We start from the raw sequence: 16347 nt of genomic DNA, 5'->3' as shown, positions 1-16347 counted from the left end.
TTGTTTTGCCTTGCTCTGTTTTGTGTCAGCAAAGGAAGCCATCTGCTATCACTTGAGTTTTAGCAGGGGTTCAAAGATGTTAGAAAGGAGAATAAGTTTTATAGATTAAAAAGAAGAATACTGAGATAGTGTAAAATTGACAAGGATTCTATTAAGGTGAGATTTTTGGAAAAGGGGACTTTCTAATTGGTTTTCAGGTATCTTTGATGGGCCTTTGTTAGTTGCAGGGTTCAAGTGAACAGGTCTGGGACATTTCTAAAGAAAAGGGGTTGTCTAATGCTAGGGGCTTGGGGTATTAGAGTCTGGTCATGTCCCAGAACAAGTGGAGGATATATCTTTATGTGAAGTTGATGGCCATGTTAGGCAGTTTAAGCCATGTAGGGGATTATGAGGTCTTTGAGGAATATTCAGTTTTTACAGCTTACTTCTGCACACACAATTTTAAATTTCTAAAGTTGTTTTAATGCTCAGCCTAAGAATGTTAAAAATCAAGGCTCATGGCTTTCTTGCCAATGCAGTTCCTTCAATAACCTGAAGATGTGTTTTCAATTTCTACTACTAGGTCCAATACTGGTCACCATATCCAAATTTCTTTTCTTTCTTTTTAAAAGATTTTGTATATTTATTTGAGAGAGTGTGTGTGTGTGAGAGAGAGAGAGAGAGCTCATGAATGGGGAGCAGGGGCAGAGGGAGAGGGAAAAACAGATTTCCCACTGAGCAGGGAGCCCAATGTGGGGCTCAGTCTCAAGACCCTGGGATCATGACCTGAGCCAAAGGGAGATGCTTAACCAACTGAGCCACCCAAGCACCACCCAAATTTTTTTCTTAGACATAACTACTTAACCTTCTTTATTTATCTCCTTACCCTCATGACTTTCTCTTTCTTTTTTAAATTTAAATTCGATTAGCCAACATCTTAAGAGCAGCTGTATCACTTATACACTGTTTGTAGAACATCACCCAAAACAATGACATAAAACAATAATCATTTTATTTCCTTATGCGATGTTATGTATAGGATACTGGAACAGAAAAAGAACATCAGAGGAAAAACTAGTGAAATCCAAAAAGTATGGGATACAGTTAATAGCAATGCATGAATGTTGGATTCTTTGTATCGACATGCGTACCAAGAGAATACAGATGATAACATCAGGGTAAACTGGGCAAGGGGTATATGGGAACTCTTGTACTGTCTTTGCACCTTTTCTGTAAGCCTAAAAATATTCCAAACGTTTTTATGAAATGTAATTTCTTAAGTGATTCCAGCAGAAGATACATCACCATCATCATAGATCTAGAGACAAAAGAGAATGTTTATAATACTCTCACCATGCTACTGTCAGCATGACCATCCTAGAACATTCAAACACAGTCTTTTTTAGAGAGGGAGAAAGGAGGGGCAGAGAAAGAGGGAGAGAGAGAATCTCAAGTAGGCTCCATGCCCAGACTGATGCAGAGTTCGATTTCATGACCCTGAGATCATGACCTGAGCAGAATCCAAGAGTTAGCCACTTAACCAACTGAATCATCCAGGTCCCCCCAAGTGCAGTCTTACACATACTGTTAGTATGAGCACCTCCAACTGTGTAGAGGCAGAAAAGGAAACAGTGAAAATTCCTATGGGGAGTTTTATTACCAAATTGATCTCTCCTGAGGAGAGATCCTTGTTAATGCAAGGATATTGAATGTGGATTGTGTTTACTATTGATAACTACTATTGTGTTTCCATTCTGTATGGATATTTAGAATCATTGGAATTAACTGCATAACTAGTGTGTATAAAGTAATTTTCCAAACTGAATGAGATATTAGACTTTAAAATAGTTTTGTACTTTATATCTTTTTATGATTTACTAAATAGAATCTATTTGATGTGCTACTTACCAGTCAATGAAATGTCATTCCTAAGGAATGATTATGTAGTTTCCAGAAAATCATTGTATCCATAAATGTAGATTAAAAGCACTGAGTGAGAATGTAGATAAAAATATTTCAGCAAAAAAAGAACACTGGTCATGAATCTTGAAATGTTCTACAATTCTATGTAGTTTATTTTATGAATGATTAATTATAAATATTCATGATTCAAAAAGCCAATATATTGATATTATTGAACTAAAAGCTTCATTTATTCATTCATTTATTTAGCAAATAGTTATTAAAATCTCCTATGAACAAGAAATTCATTTAGCTATGGAGGGTAGAGTAGTGAACAAAGCAGATAAAGCTACCGCTCACATGAAGTTTGTGTGTTAACTTAAAGATGAATATAATAAATGCCATTTTGATTGTGTCCATGGAATTCTTGAAGCTGGGCTACAAGTACATGAAGATGACTGTCCCGTAGAAGATGGAGACTACAGTGAGATTGCAAGCACAGGCGGACAAAACCTTTTGATTCCTCTGAGCTGAGTGCATCTTCAAGATGGTGATAAATATAAACAGGTAGAAATAAAGATAACTACAAGAGAAAACATTTAAAAAGGAAGTCAAATCATATAGATAACCAACTCACTGATCAGAGCAAGCCAAAGCTGTGACTGCTGGAATATTTCAGAAAAAGTGATGAACCACATTTGACATACAAGAAGAAAGATTGAAGGTATCTTCAACACTTACAGAGGCATTCAGAACATCACAGACATCCAGCCAATGGCCAGATGAGCACACACATCTGTTGTCATGGTGGTGGTGTAATGGAGAGGTTTGCACACTACTGTGTAGCAGTCATAGGCCACTGAGACTAAGAGGTAACTTTCCATAGATGCAAAGGCTGCAAAAAAAGAACATCTGAGCTGCACATGCATTATAGGAGATGACCTGGTCTCCTCTAAGAAGTCCTGTCATGACCCTGGGTATGTAACAAAAATCCATCAGAGACAGGTTACTGAAGAAAAAGTACATGGGCATCTAGAGACTGGAGTCCAACAGAATCAACACAATCACCCCCAGATTTCCAACTAGAGTGAAAAGGTAGAAGAAAGTGAATGTCATAAGGAGTGAGGCCTGCAGTCCTGGAGCATCTGAACATCCTAGAAGGATGAACAGTCACTTCCATGCTGTTCACAGTGGTTGTCGGTGGGGAATCACAGGATGCCCTGTAGTGGTGAGAAGGAAAGGGAGTGTAGAATGGAAAAGAGAATAGAGTGAGGTTAAGCTGTGTATACGCTCTGTGGATTATTTCAATTACAGCAATAATTTGTTCTTCAAATCTAAAGCACACACAAGACAAAACAACTAATCATTACACTCATTTATTTTGCAAGGGAACCTAGTCCCAAAAGGTTGTGTATTTTCTCCAAGCTTACCCAAATAATGACTGGCAGAGCCAAGCTGTGTACCCAAGCAGACCAATTCCAGAATCCCATGACAGTAACTGAAATTTGAATTGAATTGAATTAATTCTATTCACATGAAGCCACTGAATCCATTGGACCCATCTTAATGTTAGTTGTCAGGAGTACCAAAATGACAAAGATACTATTCCTGGATTTGGGACTTGAGATGGGGTGATGGAAGCATGGAGGTAGGGCGGATGCAGTAGGGGAGCCGCAGCAGCAGACATGGACAATCAGCAAGTACTCTTCAGAAGTACTCTTCAGTACTTCTAAAGAGAAGGTAATGCACTGGATGCAAGAGCTCAAGCTCTGGGAAGAGGGGCATGTGTGTCCAAATTGTATCCTAGCACTTACTATCTGGGAGATCTTATCCTAACCTAAGTTCTCTGAGCCTCAGTTTTTTCATCCCTAAAAGTGGAGGTGTGACGTGAAGGGGCAATTCTGAGAGTTTATAAAATAATGCATGAAAATCAATAATTATAAACCTGATGAGGGTTGGGTCTAATGTTATTAGTGGGATGAAATGATGGTCTCTGTCTTGGTTGGGTAAAGGTGGAAAGCCATACCCAGTCTCTAGATTATGGATTCAGAGCCTCACTCTCTGATCCTCTGATTCCCCTGTGTGTTTCACTCTGACCTTCCTCTGACCAGATCATTGACCACACCAGCCATTATTTCCATTTCTTCCTTGAGATCTACATTTTATCTTGGGTTGAAACAGTTTTCTTCTGTTTTGAACTCACTCTAACTCTCATTACTCTGACCCTCTAAGCTGGATGATAAAGATGCAGGGTTGAAATCTCAGGTCCCTAGGTTTCAGATCTGCCTTTGAGGTGAGCTCCATGCTGCGATTTTTCTCATTTGAACTGAATGAAGCCTATGTCAAGCCTATGTCACAGCTTTACCTCATTGGTAACCACTTTTCTCTGCCATCTGAAGGGGCTTCACAACTTCCCTGTTCACATCCAGCTCCTAAAGACATTCATGTGTGCTCCCCTTTGACAAACATAAGATTTTTTTAAGCATGTACTATGTTCTATAACCTCTGATAAGAGCATTCAGTGTGCAGGTGTGTGTTCTTACTTTATCCTCATGACTTTATACAGTAAGTAGTATAATGTTTATGCCATAACTTTATTTTTTTTAAAGCAGAAAAAAAGCTTAATTTTTAGATGGGATATTCCAGGTGCTTTTGTAAGAACTTAACTTGGTCATTCTATACAGAACATACAATCAGAATTGTTCTATAGTTTCATTCTTCTGCATGTGGATGTCCAATTTTCCCAGCACCATTTATTGAAGAGACTATCTTTTTTCCAATGAATAGTCTTTCCACCTTTGTCGAATATTAGTTGACCATAAAGTTGAGGGTCCACTTCTGGATTCTTTATTCTGTTCCATTGATCTATGTGTCTGTTTCTGTGCCAGTACCACACTGTCTTGATGACCACAGCTTTGTAGTACAACCTGAAATCTGGCATTGTGAGATTCCCCTGGCTATTCGGGGTCTTTTCTGATTCCACACAAATCTTAAGATGATTTGTTGCAACACTCTGAAGAAAGTCCATGGTATTTTGATAGGGATTGCATTAAATGTGTAAATTGCCCTGGGTAGCATTGACATTTTCACAATATTAATTCTTCCAATCAATGAGCATGGAATATTTTTCCATCTCTTTGTGTCTTCTTCAATTTCTTTCAGAAGTGTTCTGTAGTTTTTAGGGTATAGATCCTTTAGCTCTTTGGTTAGGTTTATTCTAAATATCTTATGCATTCTCTTACACCATACACAAAGGTAAACTCAAAATGGGTGAAAGAGCTAAATGTGAGACAAGATTCCATCAAAATCCTAGAGGAGAACACAGGCAACATCCTTTTTGAACTTGGCCACAGCAACTTCTTGCAAGATGCATCCACGAAGGCAAGAGAAACAAAGCAAAAATGAATTATTGGGACTTCATCAATATGAGAAGGTTTTGCACAGCAAAAGAAACAGTCAACAAAACTAAAAGACAAATACAGAATGGGAGGAGATATTTGCAAATGACCTATCAGATAAAGGCCTAGTATCCAAGATCTATAAAGAACTTATTAAACTCAACAGCAAAGAAACAAACAATCCAATCATGAAATGGGCAAGAGACATGAACAGAAATCTCACAGAGGAAGACATAGACATGGCCAACAAGCACATGAGAAAATGCTCCGCATCACTGACCATCAGGGAAATACAAATGAAAACCACAATGAGATACCACCTCACACCAGTGAGAATATGCCATAACTTTAAAAGGATAACTTAGAAATTGATAAGAATAACTTTAAAAGTTACAGTATCCTACAACTTTATCCTATAGTATTACAAGATACAGAGTATTAATATCCACATTTTGTGGTTAAGGAATTGAGGATTTGAGAGGTTATGTGACTTCACAGAAATTCCCTCTACACCTAGCAAGAAATAAACTCAAGATTCATATCCAGATCATACAGATCATAAGCCTGTGCCTTTGTTCAGCTTTTTTATGTGAGCCAGGATTATGAGTAAGGTAAGAGAGGAAAAGAAGGTTGAAATAGAGTATGGAGCTTTGTAATCATGAGGATCCTCTTGGAGTCTAAAGAAATATCATTTCACCCTGCTCTACTTAACATCCCTTCCATAACAGATCTACAATTAGTAAATAGAATGAAATTACTACCTATTCAAGTGGAGCATAATCTATTTTCTGTTTCTTATTGTTGCTGTTCATCCTCTTCAGGAGAGCAAAATGTTGTTTCCTAACTTATCACTAGACTCCTTATTTGTTCAATAATGATGTACATTTGGGCATTTAAGACCAGCTCTACCTCACCATTTCAGAGAAATACTCATAACATCCATTACTTTGCTAAAATAATTCACAGTAGACACAGCTTCCCTACTGTTTTCGCAGTGAATTACACTTCTCACTGAAAAATGCCTAGGATATGTAGAATCCTACCTGGTTCCTTGATGAAAAGGGAAAAGCAACCATGAGTTGTGTCTCTGATATCAGAACTTCAACCAGGGTAGAATGTATATATCCTATGTTCTCTCTCTCTGGTACTGGGAAAAAGGCCTCAAGGTCTCTGAAGCACAGAGGAATGGAGGAAAAATCACTGATATGGAGCTAGGAAGATGGTCCAAGTCCTGCATCCCTCATATATCCTTTATGATTCCCTGGAAGAGTCATTTACCCCGTCAAGCTCAGTCTCCTGATATGTGAGGTAGAACTAATAAAATCGCATCTCCCACATGCCTTACAGAATTCTGTCTATGAATAGCAAATGACGGAAGGTCTATAAAACAACTTGGTAAGAGGATTATCACTTTAACCTGCATAAGTATAATTATTATCTTGGAGTGGGTTTTCTTGGCTCTGGCTGCAGCCTGGAAGCAAATCCTGTTTGGAGGAAGACAGCATGAATGCCAGGAACAAGTAACTTTCAGATGAATAAACAAATGAACAAAGGGTTCTGCACATAGACGGGTCCTCTAAAATGATGTCAAATGGAGTGATTTGGGGATTCCCAAGGCTAATGGATAGGAACCAGGAGAAAGTTAAGGACAAAAAAAAGAAAAGAAAAGAAATGTGTAGGGACCCAGAGTTCTCAGGGGAACAGGACTCCTATGAAAACATCCACAGCCCCTCGTCTCACTTATTTAGGGAAGAAGCAATTAAACTGTCAGTGGGGAACTGAAATGTCTGTTGAGTAAGAGCACTGATCCATTTGCATTACTGTCTTTTTCCCCCTTTTTCTAATTAAAGTATAATTTACATATAGTTATATCCACACTTTTCAATGCATTGTTCTAAGAATTTGTACAAATGTAATTGGCTGTGTAACCACCATCACATCATGATATAGAACAGTTTATTAACCTCTCCAAATTTCCTACAACTCTGTAATTGACCCCTCCTTCCACCTCTTAGCAACTGCTAATTTGTTTTCAGTCCCTATGGTTTTGGCTTTGTAAAAATATCATAAAAAAAGAATCATACAGTAGATTATCTCTTGAGTCATGCTTCTCTCCCTTAGCCTAATGTGTTTAAAATTTATGGCGTTGTATAGTTGTTCTGTAATTGGTTCCATTTTATTACTGAGATGCAGTCTATGTATTCAGATTATTTATTCATTCTTCAGTTGAGGGAAGTGGGGATACTCTTGGAGTCTAAAGAAATAGCTAAAGAAATATTTCCAGTTTTTAGTTAATACAAATAAAGATCCTATGAACATTTACATATGCAGGTTTTATGTGAACATGTGCTCTTATTTCACTTGGGTGGATTTTTAGGAGTGAGATTTCTAGGTCATGTGATTTTGCCAACCTATTTTCTAAAATAGGAAACTATTTTGTATTCCTACCAGCAGTGTGTGAGAGTTCCAATTGCTTCACATTCTTGATGGCAGTTTATATTTACAGGTGAGATTTTTTTATATTAGTTATTCTAGTAGGTTTATAGTGTATCTCTGTGTTGTTTTAATTTGCATTTCTCTAATGACTAATGATTTTGAGCATCTTTTTACATGTTTATTTGCTATCCCAATTATCTTCTTTTGTGAAATATCTGTTGAAATCTTTTGCCTATTTTTGGTACATGCACTCAGATGTTTATAGTAGCATAATCTACAACAGCCAAATTGTGGAAAGAGCCCAAGTGTCCATCAACTGAAGAAATAAAGGACACGTGGCATAAATAAATATATACAATGAAATATTACTCAGCCATCAAAAAAATGAAATCGTACTGTTTGCAATGATGTCGATGGAGCTAGAGAGTATTATGCTAAGCAAAATAAGAAAAAGACAAATACCATATGATTTCACTCATATACAGAATTTAAGAAACAAAACAAGCAAAGGGTTAAAAAAGAGAGAGAGGCAAACCAAGAAACAGACTGTTAATTATAGAGAACAAATGATGGTTACCAGAGGGGAGGTGTGTGGGAGATGAGTGAAATAGGTGATGGGGACTAAGGAACTCACTCCCTTGTTGTGATGAGCACCATTAATTTATGGAACTGTTACACACCTGAAACTAATATTACACTGTATGTTAACTAACAGGAATTTATTTTTTTAATTTATTTTTTATTGGTGTTCAATTTACCAACATACAGAATAACCCCCAGCGCCCGTCACCCATTCACTCCCACCCCCCGCCCTCCTCCCCTTCTACCACCCCTAGTTCGTTTCCCAGAGTTAGGAGTCTTTATCTTCTGTCTCCCTTTCTGATATTTGCCACACATTTCTTCTCCCTTCCCTTATATTCCCTTTCACTATTATTTATATTCCCCAAATGAATAAGAACATATAATGTTTGTCCTTCTCCGATTGACTTATTTCACTCAGCATAATACCCTCCAGTTCCATCCACGTTGAAGCAAATGGTGGGTATTTGTCATTTCTAATGGCTGAGGAATATTCCATTGTATACATAGACCACATCTCCTTCATCCATTCATCTTTCGATGGACACCGAGGCTCCTTCCACAGTTTGGCTACTGTGGACATTGCTGCTATAAACATCGGGGTGCAGGTGTCCCGGCGTTTCATTGCATCTGAATCTTTGGGGTAAATCCCCAACAGTGCAATTGCTGGGTCGTAGGGCAGGTCTATTTTTAACTCTTTGAGGAACCTCCACACAGTTTTCCAGAGTGGCTGCACCAGTTCACATTCCCACCAACAGTGTAAGAGGGTTCCCTTTTCTCCGCATCCTCTCCAACATTTGTGGTTTCCTGCCTTGTTAATTTTCCCCATTCTCACTGGTGTGAGGTGGTATCTCATAACTGGAATTTAAATAAAAACTTTTTAAAAAGTAAAAAATTGTCCATTTTTATTGTATTTCATTGTATTTGTTTTCTTATATTTGGGATTTGAGAATATCTTATGCTTCCAAAATATAAGCCCTTTACTGATAAGGACTGATATAATTTGCAAATCCTTTCTCCTAGTCTATGACTTGTCTTTTTTTCTGAAACAAAAAATTTGAGTGAATGCTTGTTTCAATAATATTTAATGTAATATATCTATCCTTTGTCCAATACCACAGTATTTGATTATTGTAGCTGTATAGAAAATCTGGAAAGGAGGTAGGGTGAGTGCTCCAACTTTGTTGTTCTTCGAAATTCTTTTAATTATTCTAGTTTTTTTTTTCACTTTCCATATAAATTTTACAATGAGTTTGCAAATTTTTACAAAAATTCTTTCTGGAACTTTGATTGAAATTTTGTTGATGAGTTTGTGGAAGACAGATATCTTTAAATTATCTTGCCCTCCAATCCATGAACTTAGTAAATTTCTTTATTTATCTAGATTTGCTTTGATGTATTCAATCCATGCTTTATATTTTTCAGCATGTCTTGCACATATCTTGCAAAATTTATACCTAAGTACTTCATGTTGCTGCTACGGCAAGTGGTACTGTTTTTAAATTCCAATTTCTAAGTTTTTATTAAAATTGTATAAAATTCTGACATATTCTTGCATGGTGACTTTGTTTCTTCAGAACTTGATAAACGTATTAGTTTTGTAGCTTTTCTAAGCGATTTTTTAAGTAGAAAGCCATATTTTCTCTGAATTGAGAGAATTTTATTTATTTCTTTCCAACTGGTCTTTTTCTTGCCTTAGGGTATTGACTAGGATATATATCATGATGTTGGATAAAAGTTTTAAGAGGGCACATCGTTGCCTTATTTCTAATCTTAGGAGAAAAGCATTCAGTCTTCTACCATAAAGTGAGAAACTGGCTGTAGGTTTTTCATGGATGTCTTTTATTATGTTTAGGAAGTTCTCCACCATTAATAGTTTGCTGAATTTTTATCATAAACGCATGATGAATTTTGTCAAAGGCTTTTCTGCATCTATTGAGATGATTATATGATTTGTATTCCTGAGTCCATTAATATAGTGAATAACATTGATTTTGGAGGTTGAACTAACTTTGCATCTCTACTTAGTCATGAATTATTAGGCATTTTATGTATTGTTGGATATGATCATACACCATGATATAAGGACAGTTCTACATATGCAAATCAACCAATGTGATATACCACAGCAACAGAATGAAGGATAAAAACTATATGATCATCCCAATAGATGTACAAAAAGTATTTGATAAAATCCAGCATTCTTTCATGACAAAAGCTCTCAACAAATTAGGTATGAAAGGAATGTACCTCAAAATAATAAATGACAAGCCCACAACAAACATCATCTTCAACAGTGAAAAATAAAAACCTTTTCTCCAAGACAATATGCCCCCACCAGCTTTTGTCACTGAAGAAACCAATAGCCAGCATACCTCCTGTGGACCTTTTACCGATCTTACCAGTTCTATCATACAGGTATTCATGTTCGTATATGCCAGGTGCCTAAGTCCCTCCCTACTCCCTCCATCCCTACCCTCACCAGAGTCTGAAACCTATATCAACAGCCAGTCCAGCCCTCTGTAGCTGCAAGAGTGCAAGACACCAGCCTAGACCACTCTGGCCAATTGCCACTGCCATGCACCTGTCTCAGAAAGGATCCCCTTGAGGCTGCCTGGGTGGCTCAGTCCGTTGAGCATCTGACTTCTGGTTTTGGCCCAGGTTTTGATCTCATGGATCATGGGATTGAGCCCTGAATTGGGCTCTGCATTTAATGTGGAGTCTGCTAGAGATTTTCTCTCCATCTCCCTCTGCCCCTCCCTCTCATGCTTGCTCTCTCTCTCTCTCAAATAAATAAATAAATCTTTTTTAAAAAAAGAAAAGGATCTCCATGTTCTTGGCCCTCTCCTAGTAGTAGACTGTGCTTACCTCGACTTAATGTTTACTAGCATTGCTGTGGATAGTAGGGCCCTTCTTTACTGTGCTTGTACAGCCTTTATTTTACACAGAAACTTTGTCCCTATGAGTAAGGGACAGGTGGGGTAGTAGTGAGAGACAGGTAGGGGGCTATGGGATCAGGCTCACAGAAACCTCCAAAATGCTGAAGTGTAAGGAAACCAGAGATAAGGGAACAAACCAGATCACCCTGCCCTAGGTGTGGGTGGGGAGGGTGTCTTTTTATGACAGATACCTGTAACCAACAAAGAATAACCAGACCCTAAAAAGAAGTAAGCCATTAAAGAAATTATCATTAGTACTTACTCAAACCAACCATGACAATAATGTTAAGGCCACAAGCTCTCTGGTAAGTTCTAAATAAAAGACTGTCAGGGGAGGCCCACATTGGAAATGCTGTCAGGATGCCCTCTTACTCCTGAGAGCTTTTTCGGTACCCTTGCTTAATAAACCTCTATCACTTTACTCACTCCTCTTTGTCCACGAGATTCATTCTTCAACCCATGAGACAAGAACCTCACTCTCTTGCTTCACCTAGCTTCCAGAGATGGTGCCCTTTTTAGTGATCCTGACCTATTCTAGATATGCTACATTTCTTGTGGTTTTGTCCCAGGACATTGTACTGATCAACTCCCATGGATAAAGGACTTTATTCTCTTTTCTTATATCAGTTCCAGCAAATTTTATCAGAATGTGAGGGCATCAGTGACTTAAGCTTTTATTCTATAGAAAAGTAAGGGAGAGGAATCTGAGTAGGGTTTTTTTCTGCAACAGTTGCTAGTCCTTTCTCCTAGGCCAGTCCCAGGAGAGCAGCATTCTCAGAAACCTCATCCTGCCCTCAATCTTTCTTGTAAACACTGAAACAAGCCTGCAGAACAGAGCATGTACATGAGTACAAACTCCCCTTGTGTCTAATTAAATGTGTGCAAATAAATCATTTGCAAGTATTTATATCCTCACATTAGTTCATACTAATAACTAAATTTTTAATTATTAATTTTAAAATTTTGATGAATCCTTATATCAGTAATTATAGAACCTAGAAGCATCTATCGCAGGTAGGCTAGTGTTCTCATCCCATCTCTTTGGGAATATGCCTATCCTTGATTGTATTTTGAGTTAGTTGCCCTGTGACCTCAGGTCTCTAATGAATTTAATAAAATTCATAAAATTATACAAAGTATGGAAGGTTTTTTTTGTAAGAATGATAGTATGCTGACTCCAGATTATGCATCCTATGTCAATGCATTTCTTCTTGATAATGCAGGACATCTTTAAGAATGATCATAACTTGGCATTACCTTCCTTAGGAATTCTACATGGTCTCCAGAACATAAAGAACAATAAATCCTTCAAGAAGCCTCAGGCACTTGACAGGATGAGCACTGGGTGTTATACTATATGTTGGCAAATCAAACTCCAATAAAAAATATTTTAAAAAGTAAAAATAAAATAAAAAAGAAGCCCCAAGCAACATTGTTTCCAACAATTAATCTCAATTATAATGACATTGAAAATACATATTCATTCATTTATGAGTGAATATATTAAGTCAACAAACTATTTATTGAATCCCAACTCAGTAAGACACAACTCAGCTGCTGTGTTAGATTCTGTGTACACAGGAGAGATACAGTTCCTGAATGAGTAGATTTTGATCTGATGAGGAAAGAGACATTAAACTCACAGATAAATATATAATTACAAATTTTAATACGTATTCTAAAAATATAGAACAATGTACTCCGAGAGGGTATAAGAAAGGAAGCTGATATTAAATAGGGCGGACAAACACTTCCAGAATGGTAAAGGGCCTCTGAAAATATGCCCCTCCATTAAAGCAAAAATAACACAAGCAAGAAGTTTTCCAAAACTTTTAAAGCTCTAGAAATTAAACAAGGCTTGCAACAACCAAACAGTGTTTATTCAAGAAAAATGCAGAATCTGGGTAATAATAATGAGCTTCCTGGTATCTTCACTGCTCTACTTCCCAATTCTGTGGTAGCTTTGAAAACCAGCAGTTTCAGAACCACAGGAGCTGAGAAAAACAGCCTGACAGCCACTCAAGTGAGTAGAATGTGTTTGGAGTCCTTTAAACCCTGTTTGTTCCCTATAGTTAAGAGTCTCTTATGGCTTGAATTTTACTGAAAACAAGAACAGACAAAAAAAAACAATAATAAATCTATACTAAAGGAACTTTGGAAGTGTTTTCATGTTTAATTTTTAAAATATAAAATATATTGCTTTTTCATATGCAGAAATATACATAAGAATAATTTTTAAAAACCAAACATATATATGTACATATATGTACATATATATATTTCCATTAAGTCAACTATTGATGTGAAGAATGTGTTTTCAGACAACAAAATAATTGTTCTAAATTCTACTATAACAACAGACCTTTCATATATGTCTTAACTAATTTATTCTTTTGTGGGTGTATAGATTTCAGAAGTTTCTCATTAATTATATATGCATGTGCCTGTGCTTCTACATACATGTGAGTATGTGAGAATACATGTTCTTATGGGAGCGTGAATGAGCATGGGTTTTTTTAAGATTTTATTTATTTATTCATGAGAGACACAGAGAGAGGCAGAGACATAGACAGAGGGAGAAGCAGGCTCCATGCAGGGAACCTGAATGTGGGACTTGATCCTGGGACTCTGGGATCACACCCTGAGCCAAAGGCAGACATTCAACCGCTAAGCCACCCCGGCATCCCAAGAACATGTTTATTAAGAATTCTTTTTAACTAGCAGTAATCCTTATTTTAATGATTTTATTTATTTATTTGAGAGAGAGAGTGAGCACATGAACAGAGAGAGGGGGAGAGGGAGAGTGAGAAGCAGACCCCTAATGAGCAGGGAGCCCAAGGTGGGGCTCAATCCCAGAACCCCAAGATCATGACCTGAGCCAAAGGCAGATGCTTAACTGACTGAGCCTCCCAGGTGCTCCTTAAAAAGAATTTTTTTAAAATAATAAATTTATTTTTTATTGGTGTTCAATTTGCCAACATACAGAATAACACCCAGTGCTCATCCCGTCAAGTGCCCCCCTCAGTGCCTGCCAACCAATCACCCCCACCCCCCGCCCTCCTCCCCTTCCACCACCCCTAGTTCGTTTCCCAGAGTTAGGAGTCTTCATGTTCTGTCTCCCTTTCTGATATTTCCTACCCATTTCTTCTCCCTTCCCCTCTATTCCCTTTCGCTATTATTTATATTCCCCAAATGAACGAGACCATATAATGTTTGTCCTTCTCTGACTGACTTATTTCACTCAGCATAATACCCTCCAGTTCCATCCACGTTGAAGCAAATGGTGGGTATTTGTCATTTTTAAGACAAGAATGTAATTATGGGTGATTCTTCTTAACCTATTATTCTTAGATATCATATTTTTTAAGACTTTGTAAATTTAATCAATAGCTGGGAAATTACTATTAGAAATCAGAAATTTGTGAGCTGGACAGGAAATATTTTCTCTAGATAGATCTGAGGTGGATGAAAGTGCCTTAATTGTAGATTCTTTGTAATTAAAATATGAATCCTATAAAAGACTTTGCCTTCTCCACAGTCTTTTTAAAGGCACTGGTGACCTCTTTGTTCCTCATGCTGTAGACCACTGGGTTTAGCATGGGAATGACCATAGTATAGAACATGGATGCCATTTTGTCTGTGTCCATGGAATGGCTGGAGCTTGGCTGTAAGTACATGAAGGTGCCTGTCCCATAGAAGATTGACACAGCAGTGAGGTGAGAGGCACAGGTGGAAAAGGCCTTCTGGCGTCCTTCAGATGCGTGCATCCTCAGAATAGTGATAAATATAAACAGGTAGGATATCAGGATGACTAAGACAGAAAAGAAGTCATTGAGGCCCACCACCAAAAAAATAACCATCTCACTAATGTAGTTGTCTGAGCATGAGAGAGCCAGGAGAGGAGGAGCATCGCAGAAGAAGTGATCAACAACATTGGCTCTACAAAAGGAAAGGCTGAAAATATTCCCAGTGTGAATGGAAGCATTCAGGAAACCACAGATGTAACAGCCTATGACCAGACGAGCCACACACCTGTTGTCATGATGGTGGTGTAATGCAGGGGTTTGCACACAGCTGCATAGCGGTCATAGGCCATTGAGGCCAAGAGGAAACTTTCTGCAGTGATAAAGGCTACAAAGAAAAAGAACTGGGTGACACATGCATTGTAGGACATGACCTTGTCTCCTGTAAGTAATCCAGCCATGACCTTGGGAGTGACAGCTGTAGAGTAACCAAAGTCCACCAGAGACAGGTTACTGAGGAAAAAGTACATAGGAGTGTGGAGACGGGAGTCCATGAGAATCAGCACCATCATGCCCAGGTTCCCAGCCAGAGTGATGAGGAAAATGAGGGAGAAGACTAAGAAGAGAGGAATCTGCAGTTTGGGGTCATTGGTTAAGCCCACAAGAATGAACTCAGTCACCTCTGTACTGTTCTCCATGGGGGTCTGCTGGGAATCACGTGGCTGCCCAGTAACAATGAGAAAATCGAATCAGAATTGTAAATGAAGGGGACTCTGCTGAAATCAGTATTGCTGAAATCAGTATGTACACTCTGCGCTTTATTTTGGTATTGCAAGAACTTGTTTTCAGGACGCTCTAGAACTAAAGCATGGTTTTGACAATGAAATGCAATCTTAAGTTATTATAGAATATGCCAGAAAAAAGGTTTTGGAGAAAATGCATGCCAGTGTCTTAACTTCATAGAAGACCAAATTAAGTGAAAAAGGAGAAAAGAAAGGACTTACACAGTGTCACCAGAGTCATTGCTACTTGGAACAGCTCAGACTCCCAAATCAAAACTTACAAAACAACCACAAATTACTCTTTGTTATTAAACTAGAATAACCGTAAAATTAATGTGAAATTGAGTTAATTTTGCTTCAACTGACCTTTTTTTGTCTTGTACATTGTGTCAAGAACAGTGATATTTCTTAGTAAAAGATAGTCAAATAAAACATATCCTTAGCCTAAAATGATACCTTTGAGTAAACAGATGAAGGAAGCAAGGGAGCAAGCCTATATTTGAGGAAAGAGCATTTCAGACCGAAGCAACAACAAATACATGGTACTAGGGTTTGAACATGCCAAGATTGTTCTAGAGACAGCAAGAAA

General features: G+C 37.8%; 1 protein-coding gene and 1 pseudogene across 1 annotated transcript; both read right to left on the bottom strand.

Annotated features, from left to right (window-relative positions):
• Nucleotides 1-1704: 1704 nt before the first annotated feature.
• Nucleotides 1705-10720, bottom strand: LOC129494180 (olfactory receptor 5B2-like; annotated as a pseudogene).
• Nucleotides 10721-14730: 4010 nt separating this feature from the next.
• LOC129494334 (olfactory receptor 5B12-like) lies at nt 14731-15674 on the bottom strand. The gene is given in 2 exon segments (XM_055301190.1): nt 14731-15260; nt 15263-15674. Coding segments are annotated over 2 exon segments (942 nt in total).
• Between the last annotated feature and the right edge of the window lie 673 nt (nt 15675-16347).

The sequence above is a fragment of the Nyctereutes procyonoides genome, unplaced genomic scaffold (assembly GCF_905146905.1).
Source record: "Nyctereutes procyonoides isolate TBG_1078 unplaced genomic scaffold, NYPRO_anot_genome, whole genome shotgun sequence".
NCBI classification, from domain to species: Eukaryota; Metazoa; Chordata; class Mammalia; order Carnivora; family Canidae; genus Nyctereutes; species Nyctereutes procyonoides.
This window is presented reverse-complemented; position numbering and strand designations above follow the sequence as displayed.